General features: G+C 36.2%; 1 protein-coding gene and 1 pseudogene across 1 annotated transcript in view; one reads left to right on the forward strand and one right to left on the reverse strand.

The window, feature by feature from the left end:
- The window catches only part of CUL5 (cullin 5), a 107,150-nt gene that overhangs the window by 52,699 nt on the left and 36,830 nt on the right, over positions 1-17,621 (reverse strand). Inside the window, exons 3-4 of the mRNA XM_028514489.1 lie at positions 6,072-6,171; positions 2,404-2,580 (exon numbers count right to left, since the gene is read on the reverse strand). Of these exons, the coding sequence (XP_028370290.1) occupies positions 2,404-2,580; positions 6,072-6,171 (277 nt within the window). The remainder of the gene's footprint in view (positions 1-2,403; positions 2,581-6,071; positions 6,172-17,621) is intronic.
- On the forward strand, positions 15,052-15,679 carry LOC114498539 (annotated as a pseudogene).

Raw genomic sequence — 17,621 nt, forward strand, 5'->3', positions numbered from 1 at the left:
GAATACATGGTAAGTAGTCCTGGCTGGTGTGGCTCAGTGGATTGAGCACTGGCCTGTGAACCAGAGGGTAACTGGTTCAATTTCCAGTCAGGGCACATGCCTGGGTTACAGGCCCAGTCCCCTGTGGTGGGTGCATGAGTGGCAACTACACACTGATGTTTCTCTCCCTCTCTTTCTCTTTCTCCTTCCCTTCCCCTTTCTCTAAAAATAAGTAAATAAAATATTTAGAAAAAAGAATATATGGTAAATAATGATAAAGAATATGTTTTTCAGTGTCAAACATATTTGAATTCCAGGTTTTACTTATTTACCTGCTTTTCTATCTGTAAAATAGTGAAAATAATAATTCAAATTTCAAGTGGTTGCAAAAATTAAATATGGTAGTACCTAAAAAATGTTACTTCTATATTTCCAAGGTTGAATTTCAAAAATACTGGTATGTATAGTCATGCTCATATTTGTACAAACACATAATAAATGTGAAAGAACCAACTGAAAATCTGTCAGATAGTAGACCTTAAAAAAAAAGTATATGTAAATCCATCTACAGATATTCCATTTTTTCCCAAAGAATGTCTTGTCTTTTTTTTTTAAAGATTTCATTTATTTATTTTTAGAGAGTGGGGAAGGAAGGTAAAGAAAGACTGATGTGCAAGAGAAATATCAATTGGTTGCTTCTCGCAAACCCCCAACTGGGAACCTTGCCCTCAACCCAGGCATGAGCCCGGACAGGGATGAAACAGGCAACGTTTTGGTTTGTAGAATGACACTCTACCCACTCAGCCACACCGGTCAAGGCCAGAAGTTCCACTTAAATGATGGGAATGATATATACATATTCATAAGTATGTATTATCTCTCCAAGTAACTTTGTCAGATATAGGAAATATATTAATAACAACAGCAGCAACATCATACAAGAATAACAGTTACATAACATTCACTACATACCTAGCAGTGCTCTAAATACTTTCTTCATATGTGTAACTCATTTAATCTTCACAACTTAGATTTAGGTGCTATTATCTCCCTTTAGATATGAGGAACCTGGGGCACACAGAGGAAAGCTAACTTTCCCATATTTACACAGGAAACAGTTAAGTGGCAACACTGGAACCTGAATTCAACAACTGTAGTCCCAGAATCTGTGCTCTTAATCACTAAGTGATGCCAATTCTTACAATCCATAGGGAATAGTAAAAATTAAAGAAATAACAGAAAAACAAGAGTGGACAAGATTATGGAACTACAAATTAAAAAGCATCTAGAAGAACCCCAGCTGGTATAGCTCAGTGGACTGAGCACAGGTCTGCAAACCAAAGGGTCACTGGTTTGACTTCCAGTCAGGACACATGCCTGGGTTGTGGGCCAGGTCCCCAACAGGGGGTGTGCAAGAGGCAACCACACGCTGATGCTTCTGTCCCTCTCTTTCTCCCTTCCTTCCCCACTCTCTAAAAATAAATAAATAAAATCTTAAAAAAAAAATAAAAAACATCTAGAAGCGTTTTTCTTTTAGGGCAGATGGTGGTGGAAATGTCTCATATTGCAGTTATTTCTACCACTGAAAAACCACTAGATATCTAAATTTTACAATAACCCTGTCAGCATTAGTACAAATTTTAATGCTGGGGCAATAATACCTAGAATGCTACTTGAATGTCTGAATGCCCGAGTTTGTTGCTATAACCACTGTAGCAAGTAATCAGTTGTTTAAAGATCAAATGGCCTTTTTTAACTTTTCAAATCTGTGGTTCCATTTGAGTCTGACAAATAGGAAAATACACAATAAATGAGGACAGAGAGGTTAGTTCATTACTGATTCAAGAGCTGAAGGGGAAATCTGGGATTCCAATTTCAGAGCTTAGCTTTTTCCATTAAATCATGAGTTGTTACTGGGCACAGAGCTTTTAACTACAAAATATACAAAATATAAAAATAAACACAGAACATACTATGTTTATTACAACTATAATGAAGTAAAACAATTATAAAGATTATAGTAGTTTAGTCATGATTAAATACAAAGATAACAGAAGATAACCTAATAAAAGGAGAGATTTTTGAGATAGAATAAAAGCAACTGAATTTACAGCAAGGTAAAAAAGTACAAAGATTGAATTAGGAAATAAAATCTCAAAGATAAATCCAAGAAAAGGAGAAAGTGAAAGGAAAAGCAAAGGAGATAGTGTTTCAAACACAGTTCTAAAGCTTAACACCATACAAAAAGATGAAAGAAATTTATAGCTAAAAATGGATGAAAGAAAACAAATACCATTCAACAAAATCCAGCAAGAGCTGGAAATTTGTATGTGAAGTAGAAAAACCCACTTATGTAAATTAGTTTTAAAAGTCTTCAAATCATCCTTTCTAAAGAATATTAGGGAAAAAAATGGGAAAACTGACCTTTCGAACAATACCATCTTCTACATTTGATTTTTTATTGCCACCCTGTTTACCCAATAAAGTAATCTCCAGTTGACAAAAAGGCTTTGGCAAAATATCACATTGTGTAAAGAATTTTCGCCATTCAACAATATATGCTTTTAGCAAAGCTGTATCATCTTGATGGCTCAGTACTCTCTGGAAAAAAAAAAAAGAATTGTATCCATTTGAAATACAGATCCTTTAAAGAATACTAGAAAATTTTTATGCTATAAATTTAAATTACTTTATTTACTATACTATCTTATACTTAAAAGAAATTAAAACATATGTATATATCCAAGAGAAAATTAAAATGTTCACATAGGCTTGTGATCATTTCACAATAAATACACATACCAAATCATTATGTTGTCTACAGGAAATCAATAAAACCATTATTAGTCAATAATATGTCAATTAAAACAGAAACCCTGTATCTATCAGCTGTCACCTTATCTTCCCCTTTGTCTCTCCCTTCTTCTACCTCCCAGCCCTAAGGAACCACTAGTTTACTTTCTATGGCTATAAATCTGCCTGTTGTAGCAAGTATAAGCATTTTATTTCTTCTTATGGCTAAATACTAGTTCATTTGATGAATGTACCATATTTTGTTTATGTATGTCCACTGGCAGACATTTGGGTTGTTTTCACCTTTTGGCTATTGGGGATAATGCTGCTATAAATGTCTGTGTACCAAAAATGTTTGCAAAAAACTTGTGTATAATCACAAGAATAAAAGAGAGAGGGCTCACATAAAATCAGAAATGAAAGAGGAGACATTACAGCTGATACCAAAGACATACAAAGGATCCTGAGGCTACTATGAACATTATATGCCAACAAATTTGACAACCTAGGAGAGATGAATAAATTACTAGAAACATACAATCTACCCCAGAATGATTCATAAATAAATAAAAAACATGAACGGACTGATTAGTATTAAGGAGATTGAATCAGTAATCAAAACTTCAACAAACAGAGAAGTCCAGGCTCAAATGGCTTCACTGGTGAATTTTATCAAGTATTTACAGAAGAATTAATGCCAATCCTTCTAAAACTCCTCTCAAAAATAGAAGAGAAGGAAACAATTCTAAACTCTTACAAGGTCAACATTACCTTGACTCCAAAATCAGACAAGGAAGCCACAAGAAGAGAAAATTACAAGCCAATGGCCCTGATAAATATAGATGCAAAAATCCTGAAGATATTAATATTAGCAAACCAAATTCTACAACACATTAAAAAAAATCATATACATGATCATGTGGGATTTATTCCAGTGATGCAAGAATGGTTCCACACTGGCAAATCAATTGATGTGATACACTTACATTGACAAAAATATCTAAAAATCATATGATTACCTTGATAGATACTGAAAAAGCGCTTGACAAAATTCAACATCCTTGTATGACAAAAACTCTCAACAAGGTGGGTACAATGAGACCATACCTCAACATAATAAAGACCATATGTGACAAACCCACAACTATCACCACATTGCATTCAATGGTAAAAAGCTGTAAGTCTTTCACCTAAGGTGAGGAACCAAACAGGATGCCCACTCTTACTAATCCTATTCAATACAATACTGGAAGACCCAGCCAGAGCAATTAAGCAAGAAAAAGAAAAACAAGGTCTCCAAATTAAAAAGGAAGACATAAAACTCTCACTATTTGAATGTGATACGACTCCAGAAATAAAGGTTAGAATAAAACTTCAGTAAAGTCAAAGGATACCAAATCAAAACCAAAAAAACTGCTGTATTTCTATAGTTTGTGTTTCATAGCAAACTATCAGAAAGAGAAATGAAGAAAACAATACCATCTACAATGCATCAAAAAGAAAATAATACCTAGGAATAAATTTAACCAGAAAGGTGAAAGACCTACACTGAAAACCATTAACACATTGATGAAAGAAACTGAAGACACAAAAGTGAAAAGATATTCTGCACTCATGAACTGGAAGAACATCGTTAAAATTGCCATACACACCAAAGCAATTCACAATGGGGAATGGACAGTCTCTTCAATAAATAGTGAGATAACTGGATAGCAACATGCAAATGAATACCACTTGATCACCATCTTACACCATACACAAAAATTAACTCAAAACGAATTAAATAATGGGGGGGGGGGTGGATGGAGGTAGAAGAACAATATGAGGGATAAATGGTAATGGGAAAAAATGTTTTTAATGAATTAAAGACTGAAATTTAAGACCTGCAACCATAAAAACTCCTAAAAGAAAATATAGGTGGTGAGCTCCTTGACATCAGTGTTGGTAGTGATTTTTTGCATTTGATATCAAAAGCAAAAATAAACAAGTAAGACTACATCAAACTAAAAAGCTTCTATACATCAAAAAAAAAGCAACAAAATAAAAAGGCAATCTACTGAATGAGAGAAAATATTTGCAAGTCATACCTGAAAAGGGTCAACATCCAAAATAAATTAAGAAACAAACAAACAAACAAACAAAAACCTCATACAACTCCACTGCAAAAAAAAAAAAAAATTAAAAATGGGCAGAGGATCTGACTGGACCTTTTTCCAAAGAAGACATACAGATGAGCAACAGATACATGGAAAGATGCTCATTACCATTAATCAGGGACATGCAAATCCAAACCACAATGAGATACTACTTAATACCTGGTAGAATGGCTACTATCAAAAAGATAAGAAATGTTGGCAGGAATTTAAGCTGTTGCAGCCACTATGAAAAATAGTTTGGGGGTTCCTGAAAAAATTAAATATAGAACTACCATATGATTCAGAAATTCCACTTCTGGCTATCTTCCCAAAGAAAATAAAAACACTAATTTGAAAAACTACAGTTGGCCCTCCACATCTGTGGGCTCTGCATGTGCAGATACAGAAGGCTGACTAAGGGACTGAGCATCCATGGACGTAGGCATCTGCTGGTGGGTACCTTGGACCAACCCCTGCAGATAACGAAGGAAAACTGAATGTATCCCCCATTTTCATTGCAATATTATTTACAACAGGCAAGTTATGGAAAAAACTTAAAAGTTTCTAGACAGATGAATGGATAAAGAATATATAGTTGAAATATTATTCAGCTATAAAAAATGTCTTGCCATTTGGAACAATATGAATGGAACTTGAAGGAAATTACTGTCAGCTTGTAAAGAGGTATTAGTTGTAAGAAAAAAAAAAGGTTTATGTTGGCTGACATATGGCCAAAAATAAATGGTAGTGGGAACATCGAAAAAACTGAATTTCTTTGTATATTTTTTCTTTGCTTTTTTAATAATTTAATTTATTTAAGTTAAATTGGTTAGTAACCTTTATATAAAGTTTACCTCTTTAACCTTCCCCCAGCCCCTTTCCCTCTGGTAACCACCATACTGTTGTCTATGTCTATAAATTTGTTTTTTCATTTGTTGTATATAACACCTTTTAATTGAGGATAATAGTGTACTCTCTTGAAAGAAGTGTCACTGAGGGGGGAAAACAAATGACAATCATTTCATTACAAATTTTTTTTAACAATATATCAAAAGTCAATGTGACACTTAAAATTACTTTAGGAAGTTCTACATTTAAAATATTTCTTATAATATTCCTTGATTAAACCTTAAAACAAGCTTAATATAAAAATACAAAACTTACTGCCTGTGCTTGCTTAATAAACTCAAGAATATCTTCTTTTAAAGCCTGATGAATTTTTGCTGGACCTTTATCATCCCAGAGACAGACTGCATGCACATCCCTATAAAAATAAAGCAGGTAAACAAACATTAACACTGGGACAAGAACAAAGATAAAACTTTTGTTAAGTTCTGTTTTAATACAGGTTCCATGGACCATGCTAGACCAAGCTAAAGGTGCTTAAATCCATTCACATGAACCAAGCATTTTTTGTTAAGTTGTTTCACACATTCATTTATATAGTTATTTGTCACTCATTGTTTTCTTTAAATCTCTGCTACTTACTGTATATAATATTTTTAATTATAAAAGTATACTACTTCCTACTCCCCCTCCCCAAAGTGAACAAAAAGCTCATTTGGTTTTAAAGTAAAAATAAAAGACACATTTTTCATTTTCACCAATAACTTTATTGAATAGCATATTCACTGTTTTGTTCCACTACCTTCGGCCATCTTTCAGGCAACTTCATAATTCCATATCCCCAAAACTTTTTATCTTTTTGAGCAAAGACCTGTTCCAGGTACCTTTTACAGTCTTTAAGGGAATTGAAATATTTTCCATTAAGACAATTTTATAAGGACTGATATAAATGGAAATCCACAGGTGCAATGTCTGGTGAATACGGTGGATGAATCAGAGCTTCCCAGCCAAGCTATAACAGTTTTTGCCTGGTCATCAAAGAAACATGCTGTCTTGTGTTATCCTGATGGAAGATTATGCATCTTCTGTTGACTACTTCCAGACACTTTCCATCGAGTGCTTCTAAATGGTCTAATTGGGAGGAGTAATTGATGGAATTAATCATTTGGTTTTTCAGAAGGAGCTCATAGTAGAGGATTCCCTTCGAATCCCACCACACACACATCAACTTCTTTGGATGAAGACTGGCCTCTGGTGTGCGTGGTGGTGGTTCACTTTGCTTGCTCCACAAGCTCTTCCATTCCATATTATTGTAAAGTATCCACTTTTCATCACCCGTTACAGTTTGTTTTAAAAATAGGACATTTTCATTAGATTTAAATAGAGAATCGAAGGTGGAAATACGATTAAGGTTTTTTATTTCTGCTTAACTTATGTGGAACCCAAACATCAAAGCAATTAATATGACCAAGATGTTGCAACTGATTTTCTACACTTGAATTGGGTATTCTGGCAATGTTGGCTATCTACTGTATGATATAACATTGATTGTTCTCAATTAATGTCTTGATTTGATTGCTATCAACTTCAACTGGTCTACACAACCATGGAGCACCATCCAGCAAGATACTACCAGCAAGAAACTTTGGAAACCACTTTTGACACATTTGATCAGTCACAGCACCTTCTTCATACACTGTGCAAATCTTTTTTATTTTTCCATTTCAGTTGAGTTTCTTCATTTCTTGAAATATTAAAGCATAATATGCTGAAAATGTTGCTTATTTTCTATCTTCAATATTAAAATGACTACACAAAAATTTTACCAGTTCTGACTACGAAATGAGTACCAATTTTGATTACACTGTTTTTAAATGCACACTGATATAACAGCTGTCACAATCCACCAAAAGTGTTTCAAATGAAGTTAAAGACAACAAAGCACTATTAGAGTCATTTTATAGAAAAAAAAAAAAAAGAATGAACTTTTTGGCCAACTATTAATATTTTCTTTGAAAATGAGTATAAATTCCTTAATTCTTTTTTAAAATGTTATTTATTTTTAGAGAGAGGGGAAGCAAGGGAGAAAGGGAGAGGAACATCAATGTGCAAGAGAAACACTGACTGATTGCCTTTCACACCTCTCTAAATGGGAACCTGGCCCACAACCCAGGCATGTGCCCTATCCAGGAATCGAACCCGAGGCCTTTTGGTTTGCAGGACAATGCCCAACCCACTGAGCCACACCAGTCAGGGCCCTTTTAATTCTGTAACACAATACATGTACACTAGTCTATCTTTTAGAAAAAACAGTAATTTAATTCTCATTATAGCAAATCTCCTACCTTCGCCATATATTCATTACATTTACACACTAATTACTACAGTCTCCTTTATTTAAAAAGACATAAATAACAACAAAAAGCCCTTATAAACTGGTAGACAAAAACTCTAAATTTATAAAGTTGACATATTTTACCCCAAGGACATTCATTACAGACATATATTTAATATTAATACATATTCACAAAATTAATTTCTTATTTACCAAGTTGTAGAGCAGGAAAACATAACAAAAGGTAGTCTTATACTGAGCATTCTTCTAGTCAATAAATGCTCCCCCAGTGACTTATTCAGTACCTTCTCGAGTCCCAGCTATAAAAACTGTCGAAGAAGTCTAAATAAAACATCTCCAAAAGTTCCAAAACTGTATCATATCAATGGCCAAATAGTTTGTTTTATATTCATATTCTTAGGAACATTATAACCCAAAAGTTTGCATATTAATTTGAATTTGTATTTGTCAATTGTTAATTAAATTCAGCTTAACAGTAGTATCTAGCCCAGTGCCTAGGGTGCAGTAAGCACACAAATATTTGTTAAATAATAACATAATAGGTAACATCTGACAGTTTAATACGTGCCAAATTCTAGCGTAAGCTGTTTTAATTCATTTATTCTTCCCAGCAGCTCTGAAGGAGTACTGTTTTTATTGCCATTTTATAGATGTGGAAACTGAGGCAAAGAAAGCATAAGGAACATTCCCAAGATTACACAGCTAGTATGTGGTGGAACCAAGCAATTGGGCTCCAGAGCCCAGACCAACCATTTCCCCAAATTTACTCTTTTTTTTAAAGATTTTATTTATTTATTTTTAGAGAGGGAAGGGAGGGAGAAAGAGAAAGAGAGAGAAATATCAATTCGGGGTTGCTGGGGGCTGTGGCCTGCAACCCAAGCATATGCCCTGACTGGGAATCGAACCTGCGACACTTTGGTTCACAGCCTGTGCTCAATCCACTGAGTTACGCCAGCCAGGGCCCCAAATTTACTCTTGCAGTCCTCCAATCCATCCAACAAACTATAGCCAAAGTAATCTTTATAAAACTAAAATATCATATCATATTACCTCTATTATTAAAATCCTCCAGTGGTTTTCCATTTCTCTTTAAATAAAGTACAGAATAGTTAAGTGACCCTATAATATGGCTGCAATCTCAGTTGACAACTAAAGGAATCTACAGTTAGAAAGAAGAAACTCACACAAAAATAGACTGATTATAATTCAATATGTTTACAACTATTACTATGCATAAAACACAAGGTGTAAGAGGGCAGTGGAAGAATATTTTATGAAGAAACAATATAAAGAACTGTGGATTACTATGGTGTTTGCAGTAAACTATAAACAAATCAATGCAGTTAGCGTGTGAAGTGCTGAGTGATAAGCAAGAAATTAGGCAAACTAACCTTATTTTATCCCCTACATTCACTCACAGTCCTACTGTACCTAATGCATAAATGCCACTCCAATTTGGATATTTCCATCCATCACCATCAGCATAATCAAAAATAACCATCATCTCTTGTTTATTATAACAAAAACCAATATTAATTGACTGCTTATAATGTGCCAGGCACTTTACAAAACTGACTTGTGTTCATTTAGGTTTTCCAAAAAGCACATGGGATTAGAAGAGCAAGAGATTTACTCATGGAAATGCCTGTGAAAGAAAACTGGAGGTGAACTACAGGAAGTTGAGCAAAGGATAAGCCTACAACGATAGTCTACTGGAGTGTCTAATGTTATGGCATCTCTGGGCCACACATTAAATACACTGTGACACAAAACCACCAAAAAAATCTCAATGTTTTTTACGATAAATTTATGATTTTGTGTTGAGTGATATTCACAGCCATCCTGGGTCATGGGTTGGACACCCCTATATCCCTACAGGGAAGAACAGAAAGGAAGGTTATGTAACAAGAATATTAGACCACAAATGTAGTTCTAAGTCTGATAAAGCTTGGAGAATTGTGGAGCAAAACTCACTAGTCAGAGGAGACCCAGGCCTCCCTGAAATAAGACTACCTTAGTATCCCTGTGTATTCAAACCACTGCTGGGTACGTGTCAGAATGGCTCAAATGTGACTTGCACCTCATAAGGCAAGAGGGAACGGTGTGGTGAAGGATGTGGGGTACAGTATCTACCCAAAAATCTTACCCAAGAAAGAATCAAACTTGATAACTTAATATACCTTTTCTAGTTCCCTGTTCTCAACTCCAGGTATTCATGTGTTGCTATATCACAAAGAATGTCCTCAATATACTCTTAACTTATTCAAAACACAATACTACTTACACAATAGAATGTGTCAAGTATCCTGGCCCATTTTCATACCCATTTTGAGGAACATATTATATAGGAGGAATGCTATATAACTATAATTATACCCTTAAAGTCCTCCATGCTCTAGTCCCTAATTCTACTACATCCTTCCCTAGAAGTAACCAAACCTGATTTTATCCCAAATTTTACAACATGCTATAAGGATTTCTAAACTTTATAGAAATGTTACTAGCTACTTCCAGTCAAGATGGAGGCATAGGTAAACACAGCTTGCCTCCTCATATAACCACATCAAAATTACAACTAAAATATAGAACTATCACTCAGAACAGTCAGCATTGACCAAATTGAGTTGAATGGGAATCTGACAACTAGAGAATTAAAGAAACCACATCCATGCAGACTGGCAGGAGGGGAGGAGATGCAGAACAGGCTGGTCCCGCATCACATGTGGTGGATAAATCAGAAGCAAGGAGTCCCAGACTGGCACCAGGCCCCCCAGCCCAGGGATCCAGTGCCAGGAAGGTAAGTCCCCATAACTTCAGCCTGCAAAAAAGAGTGGGGTTTGAGTCAAGGGAAGAAACTCTTGGAGTGCCAAGCATTTCCCCTTAAAGAACCCATACATGGACTAACACAGATTCACTCCCTCTGAGCTCCAGCACTGGGGTAGCAGCTTCAAAGGCATAAGCAGCATACACAGAGGAACTGAAGTGTCAGGCATCAAGGCAGGAGCTGAGGGCAGCTTTCTCCCAGACAGAAAGGCAGGCAGGGCCATTGTCCCTTTTCAGAGCTTTCCCTCCAGAGCCATAGAGATGGCAGGTGGTTGCCATATCTGAGACTCCATTAACCTGGCTAACACTGTTTGCCCTGCCCTAGAGATCCTTCCTTAGCACCCAACTTACTGGCCCACCCAAACTATTAACTGTGACTTTTCCATACAAATGGCTGGTCTTGGCTCATGCTTCACAACTTCCTAAATCCTATCAAACAAGCAACAGCCTCTAGCCCCCATACATTTGCTAAGTGGCCCCAGGTCCAGCACTAGCAGCAGCAAGCCTAGATTCACAGCTTGGCTTTGCCTGCTCCAAACCCAGCACAAGTAGTAGCCATCTCAGATTGCTTTATAGCTCATGCAAGACGGCTCCAGGCAGAACAAAGGAAGTGGCTTTGGCCCACACCACCCAGGAAACTTGAAATCCCATGCACCCAGTGGACAGATGCAGACCACACTGGAGCATCACCACCCTGCCCCCGCACAGCTGATCCTCTATGGAGGGCAGAGGTTGGTGGCCAGTGGTCACAGCCAGTCCTTGCAACTGACTGGCTTGAGTAAATCCTTTCCATTGACCTGCCAACAGTAATCAGGCTCAAATACAAGAGGAAGGTGTACACAGCTCACACGAAGGGTACACCTCAAGTACCCCACTAGGGCAATAGAAGGCGCTATGCCACTGGACCTTACAAAACATCTATTACATTAGGCCACATTACCCAGACAGGGAATCATAGTGGCTCTACCTAATAAATAGAAACAAACACAAAAAGGCTACCAAAATAAGGAGACAAAGGAACATGGACCAAATGAAAGAAGAGATCAAAACTCTAGAGAAAGAACTAAACAAAAAGGAGATAAGCAATGTATCATATACAGAGTTCAAAACACTTGTTGTAAGGATGCTCAAGAAACTTAGTGAGGACCTCAAGAGCATAAAAAAGATTCAGTCAAAAATGAAGGATACAGCCCTGGCTGGTGTAGCTCAGTGGATTAAGTGCAGGCTGTGAACCAAAATGTCACAGGTTCGATTCCCAGTCAGGGTACATGCCTGGGTTGCAGGCCATGACCCCCAGCAACCGCACATTGATGTGTCTGTCTGTCTGTCTGTCTGTCTCTCTCTCCCTCCCTCCCCTCTCTAAAAATAAATAAAAATAAGATCTTAAAAAAAAATGGAGGATACACTAATTAAAATAAAGAATGATTTACAGGGAAACAACAGTCAAGTGGATGAAGCCAAGAATCAAATCAATAATTAGGAAGATAAGGAAGCAAAAAACAACCAATCAGAACAACAAGGAAAAAAATGAATCCAAAAAAAACAAGAACAGTGTAAAGAGCCTCCAGGACAACTTCAAGCCGCCCAACATTCACATCATATGGGTGCCAGAAGGAGAAGAGAAAGAGCAAGAAATTGGAAATATACCTGAAAAAGTAGTGTAAGAAAACTTCCCTAATTTGGTGAAGGACATAGACATGCAAGTCCAGGAAGCACAGAGTCCCAAACAAGATGGACACAAAGAGGCCCACTCCAAGACACATCTTAATTAAAATGCCAAAGGTTAAAGATAAAAAGAGAATCTTAAAAGCAGCAAGAGAAAAGCAGTCAGTTACCTACAGGGGAGTTCCTATAAGACTGTCAGCTGATTTCTCAAAAGAAATTTGCAGGCTGAAAGGGACTGGCAAGAAATATCAAGGTCATGAAAAGTAGAGACCTACAGCTAAGATTTCTCTACCCAGAAAAGTTATCATTTAGAACTGAAGGGCAGATAAACAGCTTCCCAGACAAGAAAATACTAAAGGAATTCATCATCACGAAACCATTATCATATGAAATGTTAAAGGGGCTTATTTAAAAAAAAGATCAAAACTATGCACAATAAATTGGCAATAAATACAACTCTATCAACAACTGAATCTAAAAAACAAACTAAGCAAACAAGATGAACAGAGACAGAATCATGGATACAGAGAGTGTTTTGATGGTTGCCTGATAGGAGGGGAGTGTGGGGGAATGGGTGAACGTATGAGGGGATTAAGAAGTACAAATAGGTACTGACAGAATAGCCATGGGGATGTAAAACACAATATAGAAAATGGTGTAGCCAGAGAACTTATACGCATGACCCATGGACATGAACAATGGTGTGGGGATTGCCTGAGAGAGGGGGTGCACAGGGTGGGTGGAGGCAAAAGGGACAACTGTAATAGCATAATCAATAAAATATAATTAAAAAGAAAGTAAAAAAGAAAATTTACTAAATAGAAATATTTTCAAATAATTTTTCATTCAACACTGCTTCTGATATTTACTTATAAGTTTATGTGTTCTCCTTTACATACATAACATATTATAACTGTTATATCAAATGACACTTCAATGTAAAAGGGAAGAAGCAATAGCAAACAATTTATACATATGAAATTAAGTCTGAATCAATAAGAAAACACTCTTTTGGAATATATTACCAAACTGCATTTTAAAAGGGACATGCTGCCCTGGCCAGTGTGGTTCAGTAGGTTAGAGAAACACTGATGTGAAAAACACTGATCAGTTGCCCTCCATATGTTCCCAGTGCGGTGATCGAATCCATAACCCAGGTATGTACCCTAACCAGGAATCAAACCTGCAACCTTTTGGTGCACAGGACAATGCTCCAACCAACTGAGCCTCTGGCCAGGGTGATATTTTGCTTTTAATTAATAGTAATACTATATGCCTTTGACTGAGAGTGAGAAACAGAAAAGTAATCACTAACGCAAGTGACATTTCAAATTAACAAAAATAAGGAAAAAATAGTATCTAATAAGTGATAATTTACAGAAGCATTACAAATAATAATATCAGTTATAACATTAACCATCAACTGAATAAATTATCCCATTAGAAAACAGTATGCTTTTCAAAAGGGCAAACGTTATATGATTCCACTTACGTGAGACAATTAGAATAAGCAAATTTATACAAACTAAAAATTGCATGGTGATACCAAGGGCTGGGGAAGGTGGGTACTGGGAACTACTGTTTAATGGGTATAGAGCTTTTGCTTGAAATAATTAAGAAGTTCTAATAATGAAGATATTTTTTAGCTTTTTAAAAAAAAATTTTAATTTATTGATTTTTTAAAAAATGATTTATTTTTAGATAGGGCAAGGGAGGGAGAAAGAGAGGTAGAGAAACATCAATGTGTGGTTGCCTATCACACTCCCCCCACTGGGGACCTGGCTTGCAACCCAGGCATGTGCCCTAGACTGGGAATTAAACCGGCGACTCCCTGGTTTGCAGGCCCAATTCACTGAGCCACACCAGTCGGGGCTAATGTATTGATTTGAGAGGGAGAGGGGGCGAGGGGGAGAGGGAGAGAGAGAAACACTGATTTGCTGCCCCCCTTATTTATGCATTCATTGGTTGATTCTTGTATATGTCTGACGGAATGGAACCTGCAACTTTAGTGTATCAGGACAACACTCTGAACAACTGAGCTACCAAGCCACTACGATACACATGTTGTTATGTTTGCACAACATTGTGAATGTACTCGATGTCACTGAACTGCACACTTTAAAGTGGATAAAATAGTAATTTTTTATGTAATGTACATTTTACCAAGTTTTTTTTAAAACTGACTGTGTTTTAAGAGATACTAGGCAAACACAAACCAAAAGAAAGCAGCATGACAATATTACTATCATCCAAAAGGGAATTTATGGTTAAAAGAACTAGAAGAAACATCATGTATATAATGATAAAAAGCATTATTTATGAACATATGTCTGTCTAGAGACTGCTGAGCCCCTGTCAGTCCATAGCCACCTGGACACAGAACATCCAGTCATGGATAAAAATTAGCTACCTAGTGCAGAAGGCCAAACTGAGCAGGTTGAGTGAAATGATGACATGGCAGCCTGCCTGAAGTCTCTAACTGAGTAAGGACCTGAATTATCCAAAGGGGAGAGGAATCTTTTCTTAGATGCTTCTAAAAATGTTGTAGGAATCCATAGGTCATCTTGGAGGGTCATCTCAAGAAGCATTGATCAAAAAATGAGAGATACTGAGAAGAAACAGGAGATGACTTGAGAATACAGAGAGAAATTGAGACCAAGCTAAGAGATATCTGCAATGATGTATTTATTTCTCTTGGAAAAGTTCTTGATCCCCAATGCTTCACAAACAGAGAGCAAAGTCTTCATCTGAAAAGGAATGGAAACTACTATCGTTACTTGGCTGAGGTTGCTGCTGGTGATGACAAGAAAGTGATTGTGGATCAGTCACAAGTATACCAAGATGCAACCAACACATCCTATCAGGCTGGGTCTAGCCCTTAACTTCTCTGTGTTCTATCATGAGATTCTGCACTCCCTGGAGAAAGCTTGCTTTCTTGCAAAGAAAGCTTTTGATGAAGCCTTTGCTGAACTTGATAAATTAAGGGAAGACTCATACAAAGATAGCATGCTAATAATGCAGTAGCCAAGTTATTGAAGCAACCTAGGTGTTCATCACTAGATGAATGGATAAAGAAGTGGATGTGTGTATAACACACTGGGAACTACTCAGCCATGGAAAACAAATAGATCTTGTCATTTATGACAACATGAATAGACCTAGAGGGTATTATGCTAAGTAAAATTAAGTCAGAGAAAGACAAATACTCTATCATTTCACCTAGGTGTGGAACCTAAAATTTTTTTTAAATGAACAAAGAAAACAAACCAACTCATAGGTACAAAAACAAACAAACAAAAAAACCCCACAAAAAAAAACCCTCAGTAACTGCCAAAGGGTTGGGCAGCAGGAGTATGGGCAAAAAGGTTAAGGGGATTAAGATAACTTATAATATAAACTTATAAGTTATGAGGTTGCAAAGTACAACTTAGAGAATATTAATTATATCACAATAACTTTGTATGGTGACAGGTGGACAGTGGACTTTTCATGGTGATCATTTTGTAAGGTAATAAATGTGAAATCTCACTATGTTCTATACTTGAAACTAATATAATATTGTATGCCAACTACTTTAATGCAGAAAAGCTTTACATTTCAGAATAAAAATTAGACATGAAAAAAATTAAAGTAAAACCGTTTCATGTCTAAGCAAAGGAAACTACCTGCATATTATTTGTCCCAGTGGGGTATAAAGGAGATAATTGTTTCCAGTCACAGGTGGAGTTGTTGTGGGCATTTAAGTTCCAGAGCACTTAAAGGATAGAAGTGGATATCCCACAGATGAGTACACTTTGAATCACATGTGTACATGTGGAATACTCATCTCAATGTGCACACCTTTGACTACAGCTCCAGAAAGCGCTCCTTTAGTTGTGACCCAATGTACTCCAGATAAGGGCAGAAACGGTTCACATTCTATTATTTGTAAAGTTACCTCCTGTTTGTTTCGATTATTTTTGCCAAACTCACTGTATTTGTATTTTAATGTTTTTGGCAACCCAAGAACAAATGTACAAGATGCAGTAAAATGAATTGCTTGATATCCATTACTTTATGTATATCAAACACAGCAGTAAAACAAAGGGAAAAAACCCATATATTTAAGTTTTTTTTCTGCTTTTGTGTGATTTTTTTTTAATAACTTTTTTTTTTTAATATTTTATTTATTTATTTTTAGGGAGTGAAGGCGGGGAGGGGGAGAGAGAGAGAGAGGGAGAGGGAGAGGGAGGGAGAGAAACATCAATGTGCGGTTGCTGGGGGTTATGGCCTGCAACCCAGGAATGTACCCTGGCTGGGAATCGAACCTGGGACACTTTGGTTCCCAGCCCGCGCTCAATCCACTGAGCTATGCCAGCCGGGGCTTGATTTTTTTTTATACTTGCCTAACATGCATATGCTGTAAAATAGTTAACAGGGAAATAACTTGAGATGATCACTAGCTTTATTTAATGTCTTATGAAATTTTCGTGAACGATCTAAGAATGATTGTTAAGAAATGTGTACTAAGTTCATATAAGTGGAATAAAAATTTTATGAATAGATAAATATGTCCATCTATTTATACAAGAAAATATATATCAAAATATAAAACAAAAATAATTACATATATAAAAACTTGATATAGATACACGAATACTTTAACACATCCTTATTTCAGTTAAGATGCACTCAGCTGAAAATAACATTTAACTCAATCAACAGTGGCTTAATCAGCAATTTTCAAGCATTGTGCCACAGCAGGCACACTGGTGTGCTGCAAGAATTTTTAAAAAATGCAATACATGACTATTTAGCCAAGGGCACGGATTTCTTTCCCTTTAGACTGTCAAATGAAAAAAAAAAAAATGACAACAGCCAATACAACCAATAGCTGTCCAGAGTGAATGAATCAAAATTATACATATATAATTTTTGTCGGATAGGCAAAAAATATATGTCTGGTGTGCCGCAAAATTTTAGTAATTAGTTTATGTGTGCCATGAGATGAAAAAGGTTGAAAATCGCTGTCTTGGATTATTAGG

This window comes from Phyllostomus discolor, chromosome 6 (assembly GCF_004126475.2).
Source record: "Phyllostomus discolor isolate MPI-MPIP mPhyDis1 chromosome 6, mPhyDis1.pri.v3, whole genome shotgun sequence".
Taxonomy (NCBI): domain Eukaryota; kingdom Metazoa; phylum Chordata; class Mammalia; order Chiroptera; family Phyllostomidae; genus Phyllostomus; species Phyllostomus discolor.